This window comes from Hippocampus bargibanti, linkage group LG20 (genome assembly GCF_051943395.1).
Source record: "Hippocampus bargibanti isolate YZ-2025 linkage group LG20, ASM5194339v1, whole genome shotgun sequence".
NCBI lineage: Eukaryota > Metazoa > Chordata > Actinopteri > Syngnathiformes > Syngnathidae > Hippocampus > Hippocampus bargibanti.
Genome location: NC_142753.1, coordinates 2,523,689 through 2,543,562, shown reverse-complemented (window position 1 = coordinate 2,543,562; position 19,874 = coordinate 2,523,689). Strand labels below are relative to the sequence as shown.

The following is a 19,874-nucleotide window of genomic DNA, read 5'->3' as shown; positions in this document are numbered from 1 at the left end:
CTAATGTTTGCAAACCACATATGTCCTCTCCGTGCCATGCATGAAACATGTGAAGACTGAAGAGTCAGGCCACTGAAAAAGACAAAATATCAATAAACTGAATGAGGCCAATTATAAACATTGATTAAGAATGACATAAAATTGTCTATTTGATTTACAATGACTGGGTTAAGATACATACGCAAAATGGTGGCTTCTTACTCTGCAGATTGCTGTTGATTGATAATACAGTAAAGTCTCGTTATATCGATATCGGATATATAGATAGTCCCGGTTATATCGATACTATTTCTATGCACGCAGGGAGAAAATTACATGCAAACATGGTCGGATATATCGATAGTCCCGGTTATATCGATATTTTTTCGGACTCCCTTGAATATCGATATAACGAGACTTTACTGTATATGAATTTCTATTCGTCAAGGCCAAAGACCCTTTCTGAACTGAGACGAAAGCCTGCAAAATCAATGACAGCTGAGCAAAATGAAAGTTAATTTTTCATCTCATAGAATCAAGAATCATTTTGTAATGTCATGACATTAGTGATGTGTCATTCGGGAACGAGCCGGTTCCTAGAGCCGGATCTCTGAAGTGAACGAAGAGAGGGCTCCTAACGAGGAGCCGGAAATGGTAGCCAACTTTTTCCCCTTCGAAACAAAGTGGTTTGCTGTGTTAGCAACATGCAGCTAACATCACAAAAGCAATTAAAACCCTGAAATGGACCCATCAACCATCTCTTGTACACGCCTGGTTGTAAGAGATGCTCTGAAGGAGTGGACAAAGTGAAGGGGATAGTGGATTCTTCTACAGGAGCACAACAGCCACGCAGAAGCTCAAATCTACCCAACAACAGATGTATATGCCTGAGATGAAGCTCAAGCAAGAGCGTATTACAAGGTGGAACTCCACCTTTCACATGCTAAAACGGATCCTGGAGTCCAGTCATATCTACCTTGGCTGTTATCAATGCCTCTGTTGATCCTCTGGGCAAAGAGGAATGGGACGTAGTGCAGGACTCATGCATTGTTTTGGAGCCATTTGAGCAGGTCACTGTGGAGATCAGTGTAGACAGGTACGTACAGTTGTTATCACATTATACTGTTATTATTTTTCAATTATTGTCATTTTTTACTAGTTGTTATTATCGTATTATTAAAATGAAAAGCAAATTTGTGACAGCTGAGCATCAGACAATAGTCTTCTTCTTTTCCTTTGGGGCTCCCCTTCACAGTGAATCAGTGTCCTCCATCTTCAGAGGTTTGATCACATGTTTGTTTTGGCCAAGCTTTTACGTCAGATGCCCTTCCTGACACAACCTTCTGTATTTATTTGGGCTTGGGACCGGCACAAGAAGACTTATGTCGCTTTGAGGCTACAGAACAAGCAAATAGCTCAGTAAAAGGCTCCCAAACACAAAATGTCGGCACAGCAACATTCAAAAAAGCAAAAACTATACTCACCATTTGATGACAATGCTCTGATCTTAATGCATCAGACAAGAGTAACCACAGGGAACGTGAAAGTAAGTGGATGCTCTCTGTGCACATATAAAGCCATATAAATTAAAATATTTGATATAGTGTATTTTTTTACGTGAGTAATTTGTTTTTCACATAACGTTACATGATTTTTTACAGTGTTTGAAATAGTGTCTTCCCGGTGGCCCGGGGCGTACAACTTTTACTTCGGGCGTACAACTTTCAAAATGTCTCGGCCCAGTTGGGCCGACAACTTCTTTAAGAAAAAAAAAGAATTTTTCAAATTAAACGTTTGTTTTATTCAATAAAGCAAAAGCTACAAGCAAACCGCTACAAGCCACGTGGAGTCCTCTTTCTAAGCGGCTTTCAAAACTCTCAAGTACACTTTTCAGTCATGGTGTAGTCTGAAGCACGAAACAGGCTTCTGATTGGCTGCAGGTGCCGAGTATGCAAATTGCCATACGAATGTTCGTTTCGCAATTTGTAAATTATTTATTATTTCTGCGCGGCCCGGTACCGAATGACCACGGTCCACGTCCAGTTGGGGTCCTCTGCCGTAATCCTTTCGGGATTGTTCCTTATCTGCACCGCCGTGTGCGAGTTGCTTTGTGCCATTGGCGTATAGTATGCATGTCGGCTTTCCCATTGCCTCCCCCCCACTCGTCATTTTTGGTATTCTTTAGATTTGATTATTACCCTGGTCCTCTTTTTGTGTTTATAATTTGTAAAATCACTTCAAATGACTTCTACTGAGCGTATTTTACAGATTCCACCACGTATAGCTATATTTTACGTTTTAAGACTCGAGCTGAATATTCAGGAAGTCTTGTTTTCGAGGTTATAACGATGCCCTCCGTGACATCACGGAGGGAACGCCCGTGACCGAGAAAGCAACACACAATGCATTTTGGGTACTTTTTTCATCTGAAAACATAGTGTTGATCCGTGTTGATGGCGAAATTAGAAGGAAAACTACATAAATAACGCGATGGTGAATCGTTGTGTGTCGCAGCCAATTGCGACACACAACAGATTTCCAGCAGACAAATCAGCCCCTTTCAAATGGAGCTTGTGCGCCATCTTGTGCATCTTGTGCATTTTCTAGGCGCATCGCAAACACGTTCAACAGCGTTGCAGGCTGTAGCGGTGGCTGCCGTAGAATAAAAAAAGAGGACTGGCGGTCATAGTCGTAAGTACGAGTCGTCATAACTCGCGCCGGTCGTAAATCGGATGTTACCTGTAGTTGGAAATATATTTTTTCAATAAACATGGTATCATTATATATTTTATACTTATATCTCAATTTTAGAAACATTTCCATCGATGTTTGAAATGCACCGCCGGAATATAAAATGTGCATATTTAGTCGTAGTGTCCTCGTCGTACAGTACTTGGATACCTTGTGCGCATGCGCCTCAGATCGTGTAACGGAGCTTCCGCCGCCATGTTTGATGATACATCGACATAAATCGATTACGCAACGTCCAATTCTGACATTTTGGTACGCCAGTTATTTGCGCACTCAAAATAAAACAAGGCATAGTCACAATTGCCAGAAACATCCACTAACAATATTCACTGTCATGTATTATTCATTCATTATCCTGCGCAAAGAACAACAATTACTTAATCTTAGTGTGGAATTTTTACTTGTTCTTTTTAAATCCTTGTCTGGATAACACTGCCTCCATGAAGCCAATTTGGATTCAGGCTTTCTTCACACTGGAAAGAATGGCTGGTCTTACCCTGATGATGCACACAACTAACAAAAGCAATATGCGAGAACTCTGCAAAAATTGGTGTGTGATGTATTTGGTCTTCATGGTAATTCTGGCTGTGAAGCATTTTCCACACATGATGAGATTTGGCTCACTACCATAGAGTTTAGTATATGATGCTGTATTGCTTTCATTACATTGCCATCTGCTAGAAATGCAAACCACTTCCCGGTCACTCTGAAGTTTCACTTCTCTGTAATTCCCATGTTTTGTGTTTTAAATAATAAATTTGGATGTGGGTGTGAGTTTGTTTCTCTCCAATATGTACCCCAATTTTTGCTGGGGACCAATCCAGGATGTATTCAGCCTTGCGTCCAAAGTCAGCTGAGATAGTCTTCAGCTGACTTGTGAACCTTGTCAGGACAAGCCTGAATGAGACTGGCTGAATGAGAACACAAATGAATCGCGTAGCTATTTGTTGTCTCTATTATCCTGTTTGTGCTGAGGATTAAGAGGTCAGGACATTGACTATTATGCAGAATTATTATTGGTGAAGAATGTCTTGTTTAGCAGCCCTAATAGGACAATTCATATTCATGTACATGCTTTTTACTCTCTCTCGTCTTCATTCATAAATGCGAGTCATGCGTTTTATTTTTAATGATTGGAGCTGCGACTTTAGGGTGTTGATAAGTCCAAGGAAAGTGTGGAAGACTTCATTATGTACACATACAGAAAAATTCTAATGAGGCCGGTTTGAAAAGCCGCTGGAAACCAAAATAAGCACTGAGGTTGACATGTGTCCCTTGCAAAAAGAAGACTTGACATAATGTAAAGAACATTATAATGGACATTTTTTATTTGATTTAAATATATTTAAAACATTTTCAAGGGAGAAAAAAACCCTCCCTATTAACCATTACTGAGGAATTTCTTATCCAGTTGAACTTGAAGTGTTTACTCATATTGTCAGCATCGAGCGCAGCGCTCATGTCACGGCACAGCCAACATTTATTCTGCCCTACCTCAGGTAAGTCAGGCAGCAAATTAGCAGTGGCTGCTTGCTGGAACCACAATCCCGAGGCTCTGTTGTCACAGTCGAAGGAGCACATTCAATTAGCCGTCTTCATTTCTGAACAAGATAGGGAATTAGCGGCATTCACTTATTTAAATACAGATCAATAACAATGTTGATTTCATCAACCAGAGCTGTGTCTGTGTCTAACTTGAACTTGTGCATGAGATACTATACATCCTTTCCTCACTCTCAACAGGTTGTTTTGAGGCATCACTTAGTACAGTGAGACCTCAACTTACAAACACCTTATCTTACAAACTTTTTGTCTTAAGAACGTCAAATTTATGAAAATTAAACCTTATAATAAGCACTATTTTCATAATACACACCCACCACGGCTGGCGGAGTGATCTTCGGCGGAAGCACACGACCGAACAGCGCTCCAGCCGGCGCTACTTTCCACACCCCTCTCATTGAATGCACACGTCCATCGCCTACTTGGAGCTTTTTCTTGATAATTTTACTATGATGGGACCGAAAAAAAAAACACCACAGGCTCGTGTTCAGCCCCAGAAGACAGAAAATAAAATCACCGTCGCTGAGAAGAAGGAGATAATTGAAAAACACGAACGAGGTGTGTGTTTGTGTGATTTAGTGGCCGAGCACAGCTATGCTAAGTCAACCATCGCTCCCATTCTCCGGAACAGAGAAGCCATCAAAGGTGCGTCTGATGCAAAAGGTGTTTCCGTGCTCTCAAAGCGACGGTCTCGGGCAATCGAAGAAGTTGAAAAACTTCTGTTAATTTGGATTCACGAAAAGCAGCTATCCGGCGACAAGCGTGAGTAAAGCCAACCTGGAAGTTCGGCGCTTATTGAGGATTTTAAAGCCAGTAACGGATGGTTCGAGAACATCTGAGGGCGAGGAGGAGAAGGCAATGTTAGCAAAGTGGAATGATGTGCAGGCTTTTACCGAAGAGTTCCATCCAGAAAAGACTGGCTATGTCAATCATCAACATGATGAACGATAATGTGATGCCTCAGCTTTGTAAGACCTTACAAGTTAGAAAGCAACAGGTGTCAATTAAGAGGTTTTTAATCAGGAAAAATGATGAGTCTCCAAAGTTTGTGACTTTATGATACAATGCAGTGTATTTCTTTCATTACAATACAATAGCACATTTATTATACATAGAATAAGGTATGTTGTGTGTAGTTTTAAGGCTTATTAAGTTAAAAACTATATTTTATGGAAACCCGGGAATGGATTATTCCCATTTCAATGGTTTCCTATGGAAAATTTGTTTTTGAGATACACACTTTTCGCCTTACACACTCTGTCTGGGAACCAATTAAGTTCGTAAATTGAGGTCTCACTGTATAGAGGTTGGATATGCACATTTAACTGTCCATAGAGTTAAACCAAGAATGGGAATGATGAAAAGCTGTGCAAAGGTCCATCAATTTTTTTCAAACCAAAAAAATAATAATAAAAAAGGCCACAAATGACAGCGAAAGTCACGACAATGGCCAATGGCTCCTAAAAACCCAGTACCTTCAAAATCATCCAGCGAACACAAAAAGAAAAGGAAAATGATGACAGTAAGTGAAAATGTAAACTGACTTGACAAACTGAGCGGAGGTGAAAGTTACGCCACTATTGAACGCCATTACAACATCAATGAATCTACGGTGCGTTAAATCACGAAAGACGACTAGTATACCTGCAAATATTTTACTGTATGTTGATAGTGGACTGTTTACTTTATTGCATGAGAGTTTTTACTGTCCTCCAAACGTTTATTATACTTCTTGTGCATGTCCCGTAATGTGTTCCACTAAATTGGGCCTTATAAATATTTTTTTACTCTACACATGTAAATTACCAATATATTTAGGGTTTGCTACATTGCTGTGTTTTATCTATCGTGGGTGGCCCCTGTCCACATTAACTGTGATAAACGAGGGATTACTGTAATGCCAAATTCATGGCTCGGAGGCCTAACATGATCCACCACTTTTTTTTTGTGGCACACAAAAGCTAATTGCGTTTTGGCAGAAAATGCGAGCACAATACAACAAACTCCGAGTTAGCCAATGAGGTGGATGTGTTATTGCCAGTTATTGCTATTCGGAAAGTATAAAAGTCATCCCTTTAAATTCTCCTGAACTTTGAGCCGTGACGGTAGCGGAGTTCCCGAAGTATCTGGAAATATTTATTTGCTCGAGCATAGACTGAGAGTGTGAGGGTCACGGGCGACGACTTGGAGAGCCGCTCAAGATGTGCGCCATGAATCATGCATCGGGCTCCTCCGTCAAAATGGATGTGTTGACCCTCTGCAAAGCCTCTTCCCGTTTTCAGCCCGATAAGAGCTTGGACTGTGCAAAACACACCGTGTGTGTGTGTGAAGACGACCTGTGGAAGAAGAAAGAAAGCAAAAATTCCCCGTGTGATGCGTATTCTTCATATTGTGCCCACTGCTTTCATCCTGCTTCAATTTATCACAGGGTGTTTCCCGAATAGCATGCGCATCTGCTCATGACTTCACGCCAGAAAAAAAAGCACATTTGAGTAGAATCAGCTAACATGAGGCAGTTCAAGAATGAACACGTGTACTCTCGATGAAAAGGTTTCTTCAGCCGTCATCTGTACTTCTTGGAAGGTGTCGGATGTTTCGCTTCTTATCCAAGAGGCTTCGTCAGCGAACTAAAAATGTTTGCTGGTAGCTTTGACCCAATATATATACAGTGGGGCCTCGGTTTACGAACACCTTGCCTTACGAATTTTTCGGTTTACGAACGTTAAATTTATGAAAATTAAATCTTGGATATATATATATATATACAGTAAAGTCTCGTTATATCGATATCGGATATATCGATAGTACCGGTTATATCGATACTATTTCTGTGCACGCACGGAGAAAATTACATGCAAACAGGGTCGGATATATCGATAGTCCCGGTTATATCGATATTTTTTCGGACTCCCTTATATCGATATAACGAAACTACTATCAGGCTTTGCAATTCTCAATGGTCACGTGAAAAAACTGGACACTTGTATATATGGGTTGATGCAATATATCAGTATGCCTTTCTTGAAAATTTTACTTGCACTATGTACAGTTTTTTATGAAATGGTTTTGCACATTTACATTTGCACAGTATACAGTTGACATTTTTATATTTATGCTTAGAATATCCTGTTTTCTATCCTTTCACCCCCCACCCCATCCCTTTTCAATAAAAAGTCAAAGTCAGTCAAAGTCAGCTTTATTGTCAAACGTGCTAATATGCATGACATACAGCACAAATGAAATTAATGTCCTCTCGGACCCAGCGTGCAAGACATGCAAGGCACTTATAACGTGGCTAAAAGACATACAATTGACAACAGACAATACTTCTGTTGTAAAGTGAGGTAGTGTCGTATGTAAAGTGAGGTAGTGTCGTCTGGAAAGTGAGGCAGTGATGTATGTAAAGTGAGGTAGTGACATATGTAAAGTGAGAGAGTGACGTACATAAAGTGACGTAATGTCGTAATTGCAAAAACAAACAACAAGAAAGGGTTGAAGTGAGGTCTTGCAGAAAAAAAAATGAGAAAGAACAAAAAAATAGAGTTCAGGACTGCTGTGGACTGCAAATTTCCCCATTGTGGGACGAATAAAGGTTTTCTGATTCATATATATATATATATATATATATATATATATGTAACGGAGTTGTGCACTAGATTATTAAATTAGGAGTGACCCCTGAACTCCAAAAGACCTCAGTTTCCTGAGTAGGAAGAGGCGACTCTGTCCCTTTTCCGTGTTTGTTGTCCAGTCCAGTTTATTGTTGAGAGTGACCGGTACCCAGGTACTTGTAGGAGGTCACCCTCTCAATGTCCGAACCCTGGATGTTCAATGGTGCAGGTGAGGATTGTTTCCTGCAGAAGTCCACCACCAGCTCCTTGGTTTTCCCGGTGTTGTTCTGGAGGTGATTCTGCTGGCACCAGTCCACAAAGTCCTTTGTCAGTCCCCTGTACTCCCTATCGTCTCCCTCTGTAATGAGGCCGACAATAGCTGAGTCATCAGAGAATTTCTGAAGGTGGCAGGTTGGGGTGTTGTAGTTGAAGTCCGAGGTGTAGAGGGTGAAGAGGAATGGAGCCAGGACTGTTCCCTGCGGCGCTCCGGTGCTGCAGAGAAGCCTGTCCGACTCACAGTTCTTTACCCTCACGTACTGTGGCCTGTTTGTGAGGTAATCTGTAATCCAGGATGTGAGGTGATGGTCGACTCCGGCATGCCGCAGCTTGTCCTCCAGCAGATTTTGCTGGATGGTGTCGAAGGCACTGGAGAAATCGAAGAACGTGATCCTCACCGTGCACCCAGCATTCTCCAGGTGCAGCAACGCCGTATGGAGGAGGTTGATGATGGCATCCTCCACACCGATACTGGGCTGGTAGGCAAACTGTAGCGGGTCCAGTGATGAGCTTGCCAGCGGTCGCAGGTGGGCGAGGACGAGTCTCTCCAGCGTCTTCATCAGGTGAGACGTCAGCGCCACCGGTTTGTAGCTGTTGAGCTCCTTTGGGTTAGCAATCTTGGGCACTGGGACCAGGCATGACGTTTTCCACAGCTGTGGAACTCTGCCCAGCTTCAAGCACAGGTTGAACAAGTGCTGGACAATGTCACACAGCTGGTCGGAGCAGGTCTTGAGGAGTCGGGAACTGATGTCATCCGGACCTGCTGCCTTCCTCACCTGCATCCTCCTCAGTTGGTTCCTCACCTGCGCAGTTGTGACAGACAGGCAGGAACCAGGAGGCAGAGTGGCGGCTGAGGGTGTGGCAACGGTTGGGAGGGCAGTTGTTGGTTGCGGAAAGCTGGCCGTGAGAGGGGGCAGGGAGGGTAAGGCCACAGTGAGAGTTGGTGCAGGTGCAGCTTCAGGTGAAGTTGACGGTGGGCCGGGGGCGGCTGGCGTCTTGTCAAACCGATTGAAAAAGCGATTGAGTTCATCTGCCCAGTCCTTGTCTTTTTCGTTCAATGTCACTGGGCTTTTATGGCCTGAGATGTTTTTCAGGCCCTTCCAGACACCAGCGACATTGCTGGCTTGCAGCTGCTCCTCCATTTTCATCCTGTAGACCTTCTTCCTCTCTCTGATCTTCCTCCTCAGTCGGATCTGCACGGCCTTCAGTTCCTCTCTGTTGCCCGACACAAAAGCCCTTCAGGAGGAGTTTTATGTCGGGATTAATCCATGGTTTGTTGTTGGCAAAACACCGCACAGTCCTGGTGGGCATGGTGTTTTGTTCACAAAAGTTTATGTAATCTGTGATGGTGTTGGTGAGTAAGTCAATGTCCTCCCCATGAATCTCAGTAAAGAGCTCCCACCTGGTTGAGTCAAAACAGCCCCGCAGATACGAACTTAATTGGTTCCAAGACAGAGTGTGTCAGGCAAAAAGTGTGTATCTAAAAAAAATCCCATAGGAAACCATTAAAATGGGAATAATCCGTTCCCGGGTTTAAAAAAAATATACTTTTCAACTGAATAAGCCTTAAAACTACACACAACATACCTTATTCTATGTATAATAAATGTGTTATTGTATTGTAATGAAAGAAATACACTGCATTGTATCATAAAGTCACTTTATTTACATTTGTGATGGTCATTAATGGCTTGATGGAATGGCGTTGGAGGTCAAAGGTCAAAGGGAATTGCTCGTTGGAAAGAGAGGCGCATTACATGACGACTGTAATTAAAGAAATCAACTGTGCTGTAAAATAAAGTTTTATTTACCTTTTTGATGGTCATTGATGGCTTATGGAAGGAGAGTCACCTTCCATAAGGACTGTTGGTAACTTAACCTCTGGTGCTGTTCGGTCGTGTGCTTCCACCGAAGATCACTCCGCCAGCCGTGGTGGGTGTGTATTATGAAAATAGTGCTTATTATAAGGTTTAATTTTCATAAATTTGACGTTTGTAAGACAAAAAGTTTGTAAGTTGAGGTCTCACTGCATATATATATATATATACCTCTACGAACAATTCCAGTCTGGTTTCCGCCCCCGCCACAGTACTGAATCGGCTCTCATAAAAATCACGAATGATCTTTTTATGGCAGCCGATGCCGGTTCACTCTCCATCCTCATTCTTCTCGACCTGACCTCAGCTTTTGACACCATTTCCCACCCTATCCTTCTCGACAGACTTTCCACCCTAGGCATCACCCACATCCCACTCCGCTGGTTTCACTCCTATCTCTCTGATCGCGCACAATTCATCCAAATCAACTCGTTCACCTCATGGTCCTCTCCGGTGTCCTCTGGTGTGCCTCAAGGGTCTGTCCTGGGGCCACTTCTCTTTATTGTCTACCTACTTCCTCTTGGCAATATTTTCCGTAAATTTGGCATTCACTTTCACTGCTTCGCGGATGACACCCAACTCTACCTCTCCAGCAAACCCGACGCTTCTCTTCCACCTTCATCCCTCTCTTGTTGCCTCTCAGAAATTAAATCCTGGCTTTCCCATAACTTTCTCAAGCTCAACAGTGAAAAAACTGAACTTCTTCTTGTCGGTACCAAATCCACCCTCCACAAAACTAACAGTTTCTCCCTCACCATTGACAGTTCTACCGTGTCCCCCTCCCCTCAGGTCAAGAGTCTGGGTGTCATCCTCGATAGCTCACTTTCCTTTCACTCCCATATTAATAACATTACTCGGTCTGCTTATTTCCACCTCCGTAATATTAACCGTCTCCGTCCCTCGCTCACCCCTCACTCCGCTGCTATCCTTATCCACAGTCTTGTCACCTCCCGCATCGATTATTGCAACGCACTTCTCTTCGGTGTCAATCAGAAATTTCTCCATAAACTCCAACTCGTCCAAAATTCTTCAGCCCGGATCATCACCAAAACCCCCTCCTTTCACCACATCACCCCTGTACTCCAGCAACTCCACTGGCTACCGGTTAAACATCGTATCGAATTCAAAATACTTCTGTTTACTTTCAAAGCCATCCATAACCTTGCTCCTCCCTATCTTTCTGACCTGCTTCAAATCTCTGTTCCCTCTCGGTCCCTCAGATCCTCATCCTCCCTTCACCTCTATGTGCCCTCTGCCCGTCTCACCACGATGGGATGCAGAGCTTTCAGCCGCTCTGCTCCCAAACTCTGGAATTCACTCCCACCCAACATCCGTAATATTGACTCCCTCCCTATTTTCAAGGCTCATCTCAAAACCCATTTGTTTAAAATTGCTTTCAATGTATAATTCTCTCTGCTATTTTATTATTTATCATTTTACTTATGGTTTTATTGTTATGTGCTGTGTTCTATTGTTTTTATTGTAAAGTGTCCTTGGGTGTTTTGAAAGGCGCTTGAAATAATATGTATTATTATTATTATTATTATATATATATATATATATATATATATATATATATATATATATATATATATATATATATATATATATATACACAGTAAAGTCTCGTTATATCGATATCGGTTATTTCGATAGTACCGCTTATTACGATACTATTTCTACGCAAGGAGAAAATTACATGCGCGCAGGGTCGGATATATCGATAGTCCCGGTTATATCGATATTTTGTCGGACTCCTGAGAATACCGATATAACGAGACTTTACTATATATATATATATATATATATATATATATATATATATATATATATATATATATATATATATATATATATATATATATATATATCCTCGTCTCACCCCCCATGGGTGGTGTCTGTCCTCTGCCCCGAGGCCACTCCCCCGAGTGCTCCGACCACCACAGGCACGACTGTCACCTTCCAGGCTCTCTCCAGCTCCTCTTTGAGCCCTTGGTATTTCTTGATTCTCTCATGTTCCTTCTTTCTGATGTTTCCATCACTCGGGACCGCTACATCCACGACAACGGCTTTCCTTTGCCCTTTATCTATGACCACGATATCTGGTTGGTTGGCCATTACCATCTTGTCAGTCTGTATCTGGAAGTCCCACAAGATCTTTGCTCGGTCATTCTCTACTACCTTGGGAGGTGTTTCCCATTTTGACCTTGGGGTTTCCAGTCCATAGTCCGCACAGATGTTTCAGTAGACTATGCCAGCCACCTGGTTATGGCGCTCCATGTAGGCTTTCCCTGCCAGCATCTTACACCCTGCAGTTATGTGTTGGATTGTCTCAGGTGCCTCTTTGCACAACCTACACCTTTGGTCACCTTATTATTCCTGCAGGGTATCTGATCACTGGCAGGGCATAGCTGTTTATTGCCCGGGTCTTGTTCCTGCCATTGAGCTGGCTTCTTTGGACTTGCCTCACCCGTTGGAGGTATTTGGTCGTAGCCGCTTTGCTTGTTGCTAGTTCGAGGTTGCCATTGGTCTGTGGCATACCGAGGTACTTGTAGCTGTTTTCAATGTCTGCTATTGTTCCTTCAGGGAGTGAGACCCCTTCAGTGTGGACTACCTTGCCCCTCTTAGTCACCATACCCACCATACCGTAGCCGAAATGACATCCCGATGTCACTGCTGTAGATCCTGGTTGTGTGGATAAGGGAGTCTATGTACCTTTCGCTCTTAGCATACAGCAACAAATTTTAGTTCGCTGACGAAGCCTCTTGGATAAGAAGTGAAACATCCGACACCTTCAATGAATTAAAATACAGATGCCAGATGCCTCAAGAAACCTTTTTATCGAGGGACCACTTCTGTACGACTGAGAGCATACACAGATGTAACACGTGTATTGTATGTCGATTCTGTGTTTATTACAATACCATGGTTGTGGTTTAAACCTTCCGTCTCTGACTGATCGTTAAATGGTTCAGGAAGAAATTAGCATTTGTTACATTTGATGCGTGACATGATTAAGACAGCAGGCATCCCGGTTAGGATAAAAACATCTAAACAAAGACAAAGAGCAGGAAATAAATACAGACATTGGTGAAAACATTCACATTTGTAATATTCACCTCTGTAGAAGACGCACGATCAGGAATACATACACTTCTGGATGTTTAGTTAACTATTTGCGGCATACCATCACAACTTCATCATTGAGTGCCGGAAAGGTGAAATCACATGATTCCTACATAATAACAATCATATTCAATTCATACTGTGAATGACAGTTAGTCAAGATTCTTTAACAGAACGAACAAGAAAACAGTTCAAGCGCATCTGGTTCTCATTCGCTGGAGTGCACGAATAACGAGTAAAACGTCATCTAAAAAAAACAATCATAAACCTCATCTGGTGATTTTTGATTGACTCCAACGTTGTCGGCTAATATATTATTACACTATGAATTTCAGTTGGCTTTCAATGAAAAGGTTTTTTTCAGCCGTCATCTGTACTTCTCGCTGGTAACACCTTTAAAGAAGTACAGTTGACAGCTGAAGACATCTTTTCCATGGACCAAACCTGTATGATTGAGAGCCTTCGCAGACGTCCAGTTGTCCTTGTTGTTAACTGACGGGGGGAACATTGCGTGAAGTTATTAACAAACAAAAAAAAAGAATAAAATGAGCTTGGAGTAGAGATGTGACGTCGAAGTTACATCCATGGTTCATGTCAGCGGATTCCACTGTTCATCTCCTCACGCCGCTCTCTCAATTTTTCTACCTCTTGGGTCTGTCAATGTCGTCAATGGCGGCCAGAAGTTTCTGGCGGGCTTTCTTGTTGATGTGCGAGCCCAGACAAACGTTTACCAGGTTTGCGAGTTGCTTCATGGAATACTCCTGAAAAAGAAAAGCAGAAAAAAATGTCTTTTTAGGTGTTTTTCCTCTTGAGGTCAAGTCATTTTTTATATAGGATTTAAAAAATTATATATACAGTAATCCCTCGTTTATCGCGGTGAATGCGGACTGGGACCACCTGCGATGAAGGAAAAACAGTGATGTAGCAAACCCTAAATGTATTGGTAAATTTACATGTGTATGACTACAAAAAATATTTATACGGCCAAATTTGGTGGAACACAGGACAGGGCATGCATTAAAAAAGCATTTTTGGTGACTGAACTAATGTTTAGTTTTGTGTATTTACAGCGCGGTAATGCCTCAAAATGGATGAATACATTCAAAAATAACAACAAAATCTAATGATGCTGTATGCTGCTTTCTGTGACCCACTGTTGTTTACACTACTGTACTACAGTGACTTTTGCTGCCATTTCTGGCCTTTAACAAAAAGGTTTGCAAAAATTCTGCGATGTATAAAGGGCCACGTAGCAAGGGATGACTGAATATGCCTCACCCGGTGGTTCTTGATGAACTGCTCCATATCATTCTCCGTCATGTAGTAGGCCTTAATGTAGATCTCGACAAACTCCTTATCAGGAACGGGCCTGAGGTCAGTCAGCTTCTCCAACTTCATCAAGAACTGCTGGAAGTCCAGCTGCATGAGGGCTCGACCTTCATTGCTGCATTTTTTCACATTGGCATAGCTACAAAAAGAGGGGGTAGCAAATCACATGTTGTCTTGTCTGGCCGGCGTAGAGCATTTCATTATTGAACTCGCGCTATTGTGGGCAGACGGACTCGCCAGCCCCATTTGGCATCGTTGCTCGCGGCAAGATGGCATGGCGCTGCGTTCCTTTTCAAGCTGCAGATCACAGACCCTATTGCGGCGCAGAGGCGCCACAAGCCCAATGGCGCTCGGAACTTGCCTGCCGAATCTCATTAGAAAGTTGACATTAGCAAAACTTCGGACGGGCCGCGCTTGAGTGCATGGCAATTCCGGTTTTGTTCTTCTCATGGGGTAAATTCAGACGATTAAAGACAAAGAGAGCGAATATATTGTTTTAAAATTGAACTGAACATTCGGTTGCAGATTGTTTTTGCAGATTTTACATTAGAATTAGGATTATTAGCATTAGCATTAACTAAACATTTAAAATTCGCCTGTTACATTTAACTATGCAGATTTTTTTTTTGGCAGATTTGACATAAGGATTAGCATTATTAGCATTAGCATTAACTGAACATTTGGTAGCTACCCACTTAAATTCTCCTGTGTTAGATTTAACAATGCAGATTTTTTTGTTGTTGCAGATTTTACATTAGCATTAAGCATTCATAGTTTGGTTGAACATTTTTGCTGTTTTTGCCAGACGATTTTGAATGAATTATTTAATATTTAATAATTATTTAATTTGACTCAAACACACTACAAACACACTTGTTTGGAGAACAGCGAGAGTGACAGAGAGGAAAACTTCAAAAAAGTGTGTTTCATATTCCTCTGCAAATACTGACGCTTGCTGATTTTATTATGTTTTTATTTTTTTACGTTTGTAAAGAAACAGTACCAGGTCGCTGGTGGAAAAGGCGCAATCGTGACAGATGTTGTGATTTCATGATGAGCCACGGCTCAGGGACCGCAGCCTTATCTTTTCGAGTTAAAATAAGTCAGGATGACTTTGACCTTGCCACAAGCATCGTCAAGTTTTTTTTGCTATCTTCGATCAGCATATGCCCTTTAACTCCCCGCTCGAGGAAGAGCTTTGATCAGCTGAAAGGGAAAAAGGGTGGACGCAAACGGTGATCTTAGACGTTTGTAAATATATGCAGGGGAAAAAAATACAGTTGTAACATTGTTGTTATTTTTTGTTGTGAAAATACAAGGAGCAAGGTGAGCAGAGAAAAACGTGTTGGTTTAAGAATGTCACTTCTTTTTTTTTAATCCCTTCAAAATAAGGCTGACTGCAGCCTCACATTATCATCATCCTCAAACTGGTAAAGACTCAGTTGTGCTATGAGAGATAAGAGGGCTTCAGCACAACTACAATGTGACCAACCACTCCGCACTTCCTCTCAACCACACGGACGCGTTAAGAAAAAAATTAAAAACCACAAACCCTTCCTGTCACCGATGAAAAAAAGTCCTACCTGCTGTTGACAAACAAAGAAGTGATGACATACATTGCAAAAGGGACATGCCAAGACCATTTTACAGTTAGCTGCGAGCAGCGCGTGTCATGCGATTCCCAGATGAGTCCGTGCTAATGCGAATAATGCTAATGTAAAATCAGCAAGGGGAAATGGGAAGAATATCGAGGTAATCGAAAGTACAGCTTGGCTGGACCGATATGGGTTGAAACATTCACTGTGAATATTTTTTGGGATAAAATGACTGACTGACTGTCTTACCCCTCGACAAGAGTTCTGTTGGCCAAGCGGATGCAGTGCTCCCACAGGACATTGGACACGGGCAGGGGGATGCGCACGTGTCTGGAGATGTCACCAAGCCGTTGTTGAAACATTTCAAATTCCTTTCATATCAGAAGAAGAAAAAGTAGAAATCGGCATGACAACAGAAGAGAAAAACACACTCTTGATAGCCGGCGAGGACAAATGTATTTAATTTGGTGTCTTAGCCCTAAAATGTTATTTTGTCCTAAAAAAATAGCCACACAGTAGTTCCTTGACTTCAGCGTTTTCTCAATGAAGCCATTTGGAAGGCAACGGCATCTCCGTGCCAATTTATATGCTAATCAATGTCATTGTTGAATGTTGGTGATAAACGTGAATTCATGAATAAAATATTGCTCTGCGTGGAGTATAACAAAGGGGAAAAATATGGTGGCACGTTGGTTTCCATCAATGCACAATGCGCTTGCATTATGTGTATCTGACAAGTTGTGAGAGTAGCTTATTAGTACCCGACAGGGAGTGGGACACGGCGTTTGCAATCAGCACCATGTCAGTCCATCAAGCGGACCATTTTGACACCGGAAGGATTTAATCCAGTCACGCCGGGATTGTAATTTAGCTCAAGAACTAAATTAATTCAGTTGAAGCACTGCCAGAGGCAGTCGGACAAAGATCTGTAAGCCATGCAGCAATTCAAAGAGGTGAGTTGAACTTCTTTTTCGGGACAAAAATACTTTTTCCTTTCATTATGTATGACTCCATTCATGAATGCATAATCTCAAGACTTGGAGGCAGATATGTGATTTAACACATTCCTGAACAGGGTTGTGGGTCCTGTTCAAAAGTGCACACACCGCTAACCTTTTCTGACTTCTCCCTTTGACCTTCCTCCTCCCTCATTCCAATGCAAAATGAACGATGAGCATGCCTCCAGGTGCATATTTAGCGGGTTACTTTCGCTTCGGCGACAGAGACAAAATGACGAAAATTTGACGAACTCATTCACTGCCAGATGTGCAAAAATGTGGCCACTCCAGTGCCAGGGTTTTTGTCATTTTCACTCAAATTCCAGGACCCACGGAATATTGAGTTTTAGGATGACATAAACATTCAATGCAGGAGTGGAAACATTATCTTCATTTATCAGAAATAAAGAGTCTGGAGTAACATGAGGTGTAAGCGGCTGTACCAAATGCTGCTCTCTCATGGGAGAGAAAATCATTGCCAGAGGTCTGACCAGTGCTTTATCGGCACCTTCCCCCGCAAGAAACACCAAAACCCAAATAAATTCGGGAATGCTTAGTAGTGGTATATATATATGGTAGTAGTACTATATATATATATACAGTAAAGTCTCGTTATATCGATATCGGATATATCGATGGTCCCGGTTATATCGATACTATTTCTATGCACGCACGGAGAAAATTACATGCAAACAGGGTCGGATATATCGATAGTCCCGGTTATATCGATATTTTTTCGGACTCCCTTGAATATCGATATAACGAGACTTTACTGTACACATATATATATATATATATATATATATATATATAAATATGTGTGTGTGTGTGTGTGTGTGTGTGTGTGTGTGTGTGTGTGTGTGTGTGTGTGTGTGTGTGTGTGTGTGTGTGTGTGTGTGTGTGTACTTGGGGTCAACTGTCCAGAGCAATGGAGAGCGTGGAAAAGAGGTGACGAAGCGTGCCCAGGCAGGCTGGAGCGGCTGGTGAAAAATGTAGCTGAAGGTAGCTGGTGTGAGAAAAGAGGATGCAGAAGACCGGGATAGATGGAGGACATTGATTCTGAGGGGTATTTATATACATATATATATATATATATATATATATATATATATATATATATATATATATATATATATATATATATATATATATATATATAAAATTTGTTGTCTTTATTCATTTATTTATTTATTTATTATTGTTTGCTCAGCATCAAACATTTCCTTTTTTGATGTATTTTTTTCGGCCATTGTGACAGAAAGAACGAGATGTTCCCATGAAAGGAGAAAAATGATCGTGATAGCTAAAGGCACTTTTGTAGTTTGTGAAGGAAAACCTGTTGATCTCGAGGCTGGAAAAAAAAAATCAAATCAAATACGATCTTAACTCGGTGTTGTGTGCGTTTTATTTCGGTAAACCGGCTTATGCCCACATTCCCAAAAAATCCATTGTCTAATGATAAAAATGGTTCTCAAAAAGGCGCCACCCCCTCGTTTTGAAAACAAGTGACACAGAAAGTGGTCAACAAACTACGGTCATACGTTACCTTTAAGAGCACATCCACATATATGTTATGCTGGGACATGATCTCTTTAATGTCCCATTTGACGCCGGACATCATAAGTAACATCTGCTCATAGTCGATGGCCTTGGCCGCCACGATCCAATAAATGGGCTTCCGCAGTTCGCTGGCCGTCGACACAGTCTGAGCGAAAGAACAGCCTAAATGTCATTCTCGCACGTGGTCAAATTAGATTTCGTTGTGCTTTGTTTCTAATATTTTTTTTGGATCATATCGCTTCACGCGGGCAAACGGTTTTGCACACACTTGCAATAACGTTGTCCCAACCTGGCATTCAATCATCATTTCGACATCTAAAATGTCAAGTTCTTTACCCAAGAAAAGTGGCGGGAAAAGATCAGCGGATTGACTTTTTGAGTGACAGATCATTTTCTTTACACAACGCCGAAATAATGGCATAGTGATGGGTTACTTGACCGTTACTACCGGAGCATAAATTGGTGCTGCTTGAAAATAAAATGAAGAGAGTTCCTTGAGATTTCAACTAATTTTTTTCCTCTATCGCAATTCACATTGGAGACGTTTGTTGCTGAGAGTGACCAATCGCATTTGGAGTAATTAAACGAAAAGGGGCGGGATTTTGCGTGCTCTAACCTGGGAATAGAACTGCTGCAGAAAGGGCTTCTTGGCAGCGGGCATCATCGTTTCCAAATGGGATTGAAGCGATTCAAATTGCTCAGCCAAAAACACACTGAGAAAAGATGAGCAGAAATGTTCCTGATGAACGTCGCCGTTGTCTCGTCTCCCAAACCGCTACGGGACATTCTGAAATCAGTCTCATTATTCATCTAATTCCGACGTTTCGTCATCGTCCGAGGCCTCACTGCTTTTGTCAAATTACCGTATTTTTCCAGGATATAAGGCGCACCGGAGTATAAGGTGCACCCCCAATGAATTGTGTATTTTTAAACTTTTTACATACTTAAGGTGCACGGGAGTATAAGGTGAACTATTTTTATATAAAGCGCACCGGATTGTGAGGCGCACCTTCAATGAATGAAAAAAGTTTTCCAAATATAATATATTGATATATACCAGTTTCCAAATATAACGCACATCACATTCTAAGGCACTACAGTAGAGGCTGGGGTTGCGAGACCTGTCTTGGCTCAATATTACTTCACATATAAGGTGAACCGGCGTATAAGGAATCTTTTGAAGAAAATGAAAGCATCTGGGTGCGCCTT

At 41.8% G+C, this 19,874-nt stretch overlaps 1 protein-coding gene across 5 annotated transcripts in view; it reads right to left on the bottom strand.

The window, feature by feature from the left end:
* Positions 1 to 12,882: 12,882 nt before the first annotated feature.
* Positions 12,883 to 19,874, bottom strand: part of vps50 (VPS50 EARP/GARPII complex subunit) — a 99,261-nt gene continuing 92,269 nt past the window's right edge. For all 5 annotated transcript variants that reach the window (XM_089023496.1, XM_089023498.1, XM_089023501.1 and 2 more), the window contains 5 exons: positions 19,282 to 19,378; positions 18,652 to 18,810; positions 16,357 to 16,478; positions 14,462 to 14,651; positions 12,883 to 13,944 (listed from right to left, as the gene is read on the bottom strand). In XM_089023496.1, coding sequence (XP_088879622.1) covers positions 13,825 to 13,944; positions 14,462 to 14,651; positions 16,357 to 16,478; positions 18,652 to 18,810; positions 19,282 to 19,378 — 688 coding nt within the window. In that variant the 3' untranslated portion in view covers positions 12,883 to 13,824. The remainder of the gene's footprint in view (positions 13,945 to 14,461; positions 14,652 to 16,356; positions 16,479 to 18,651; positions 18,811 to 19,281; positions 19,379 to 19,874) is intronic.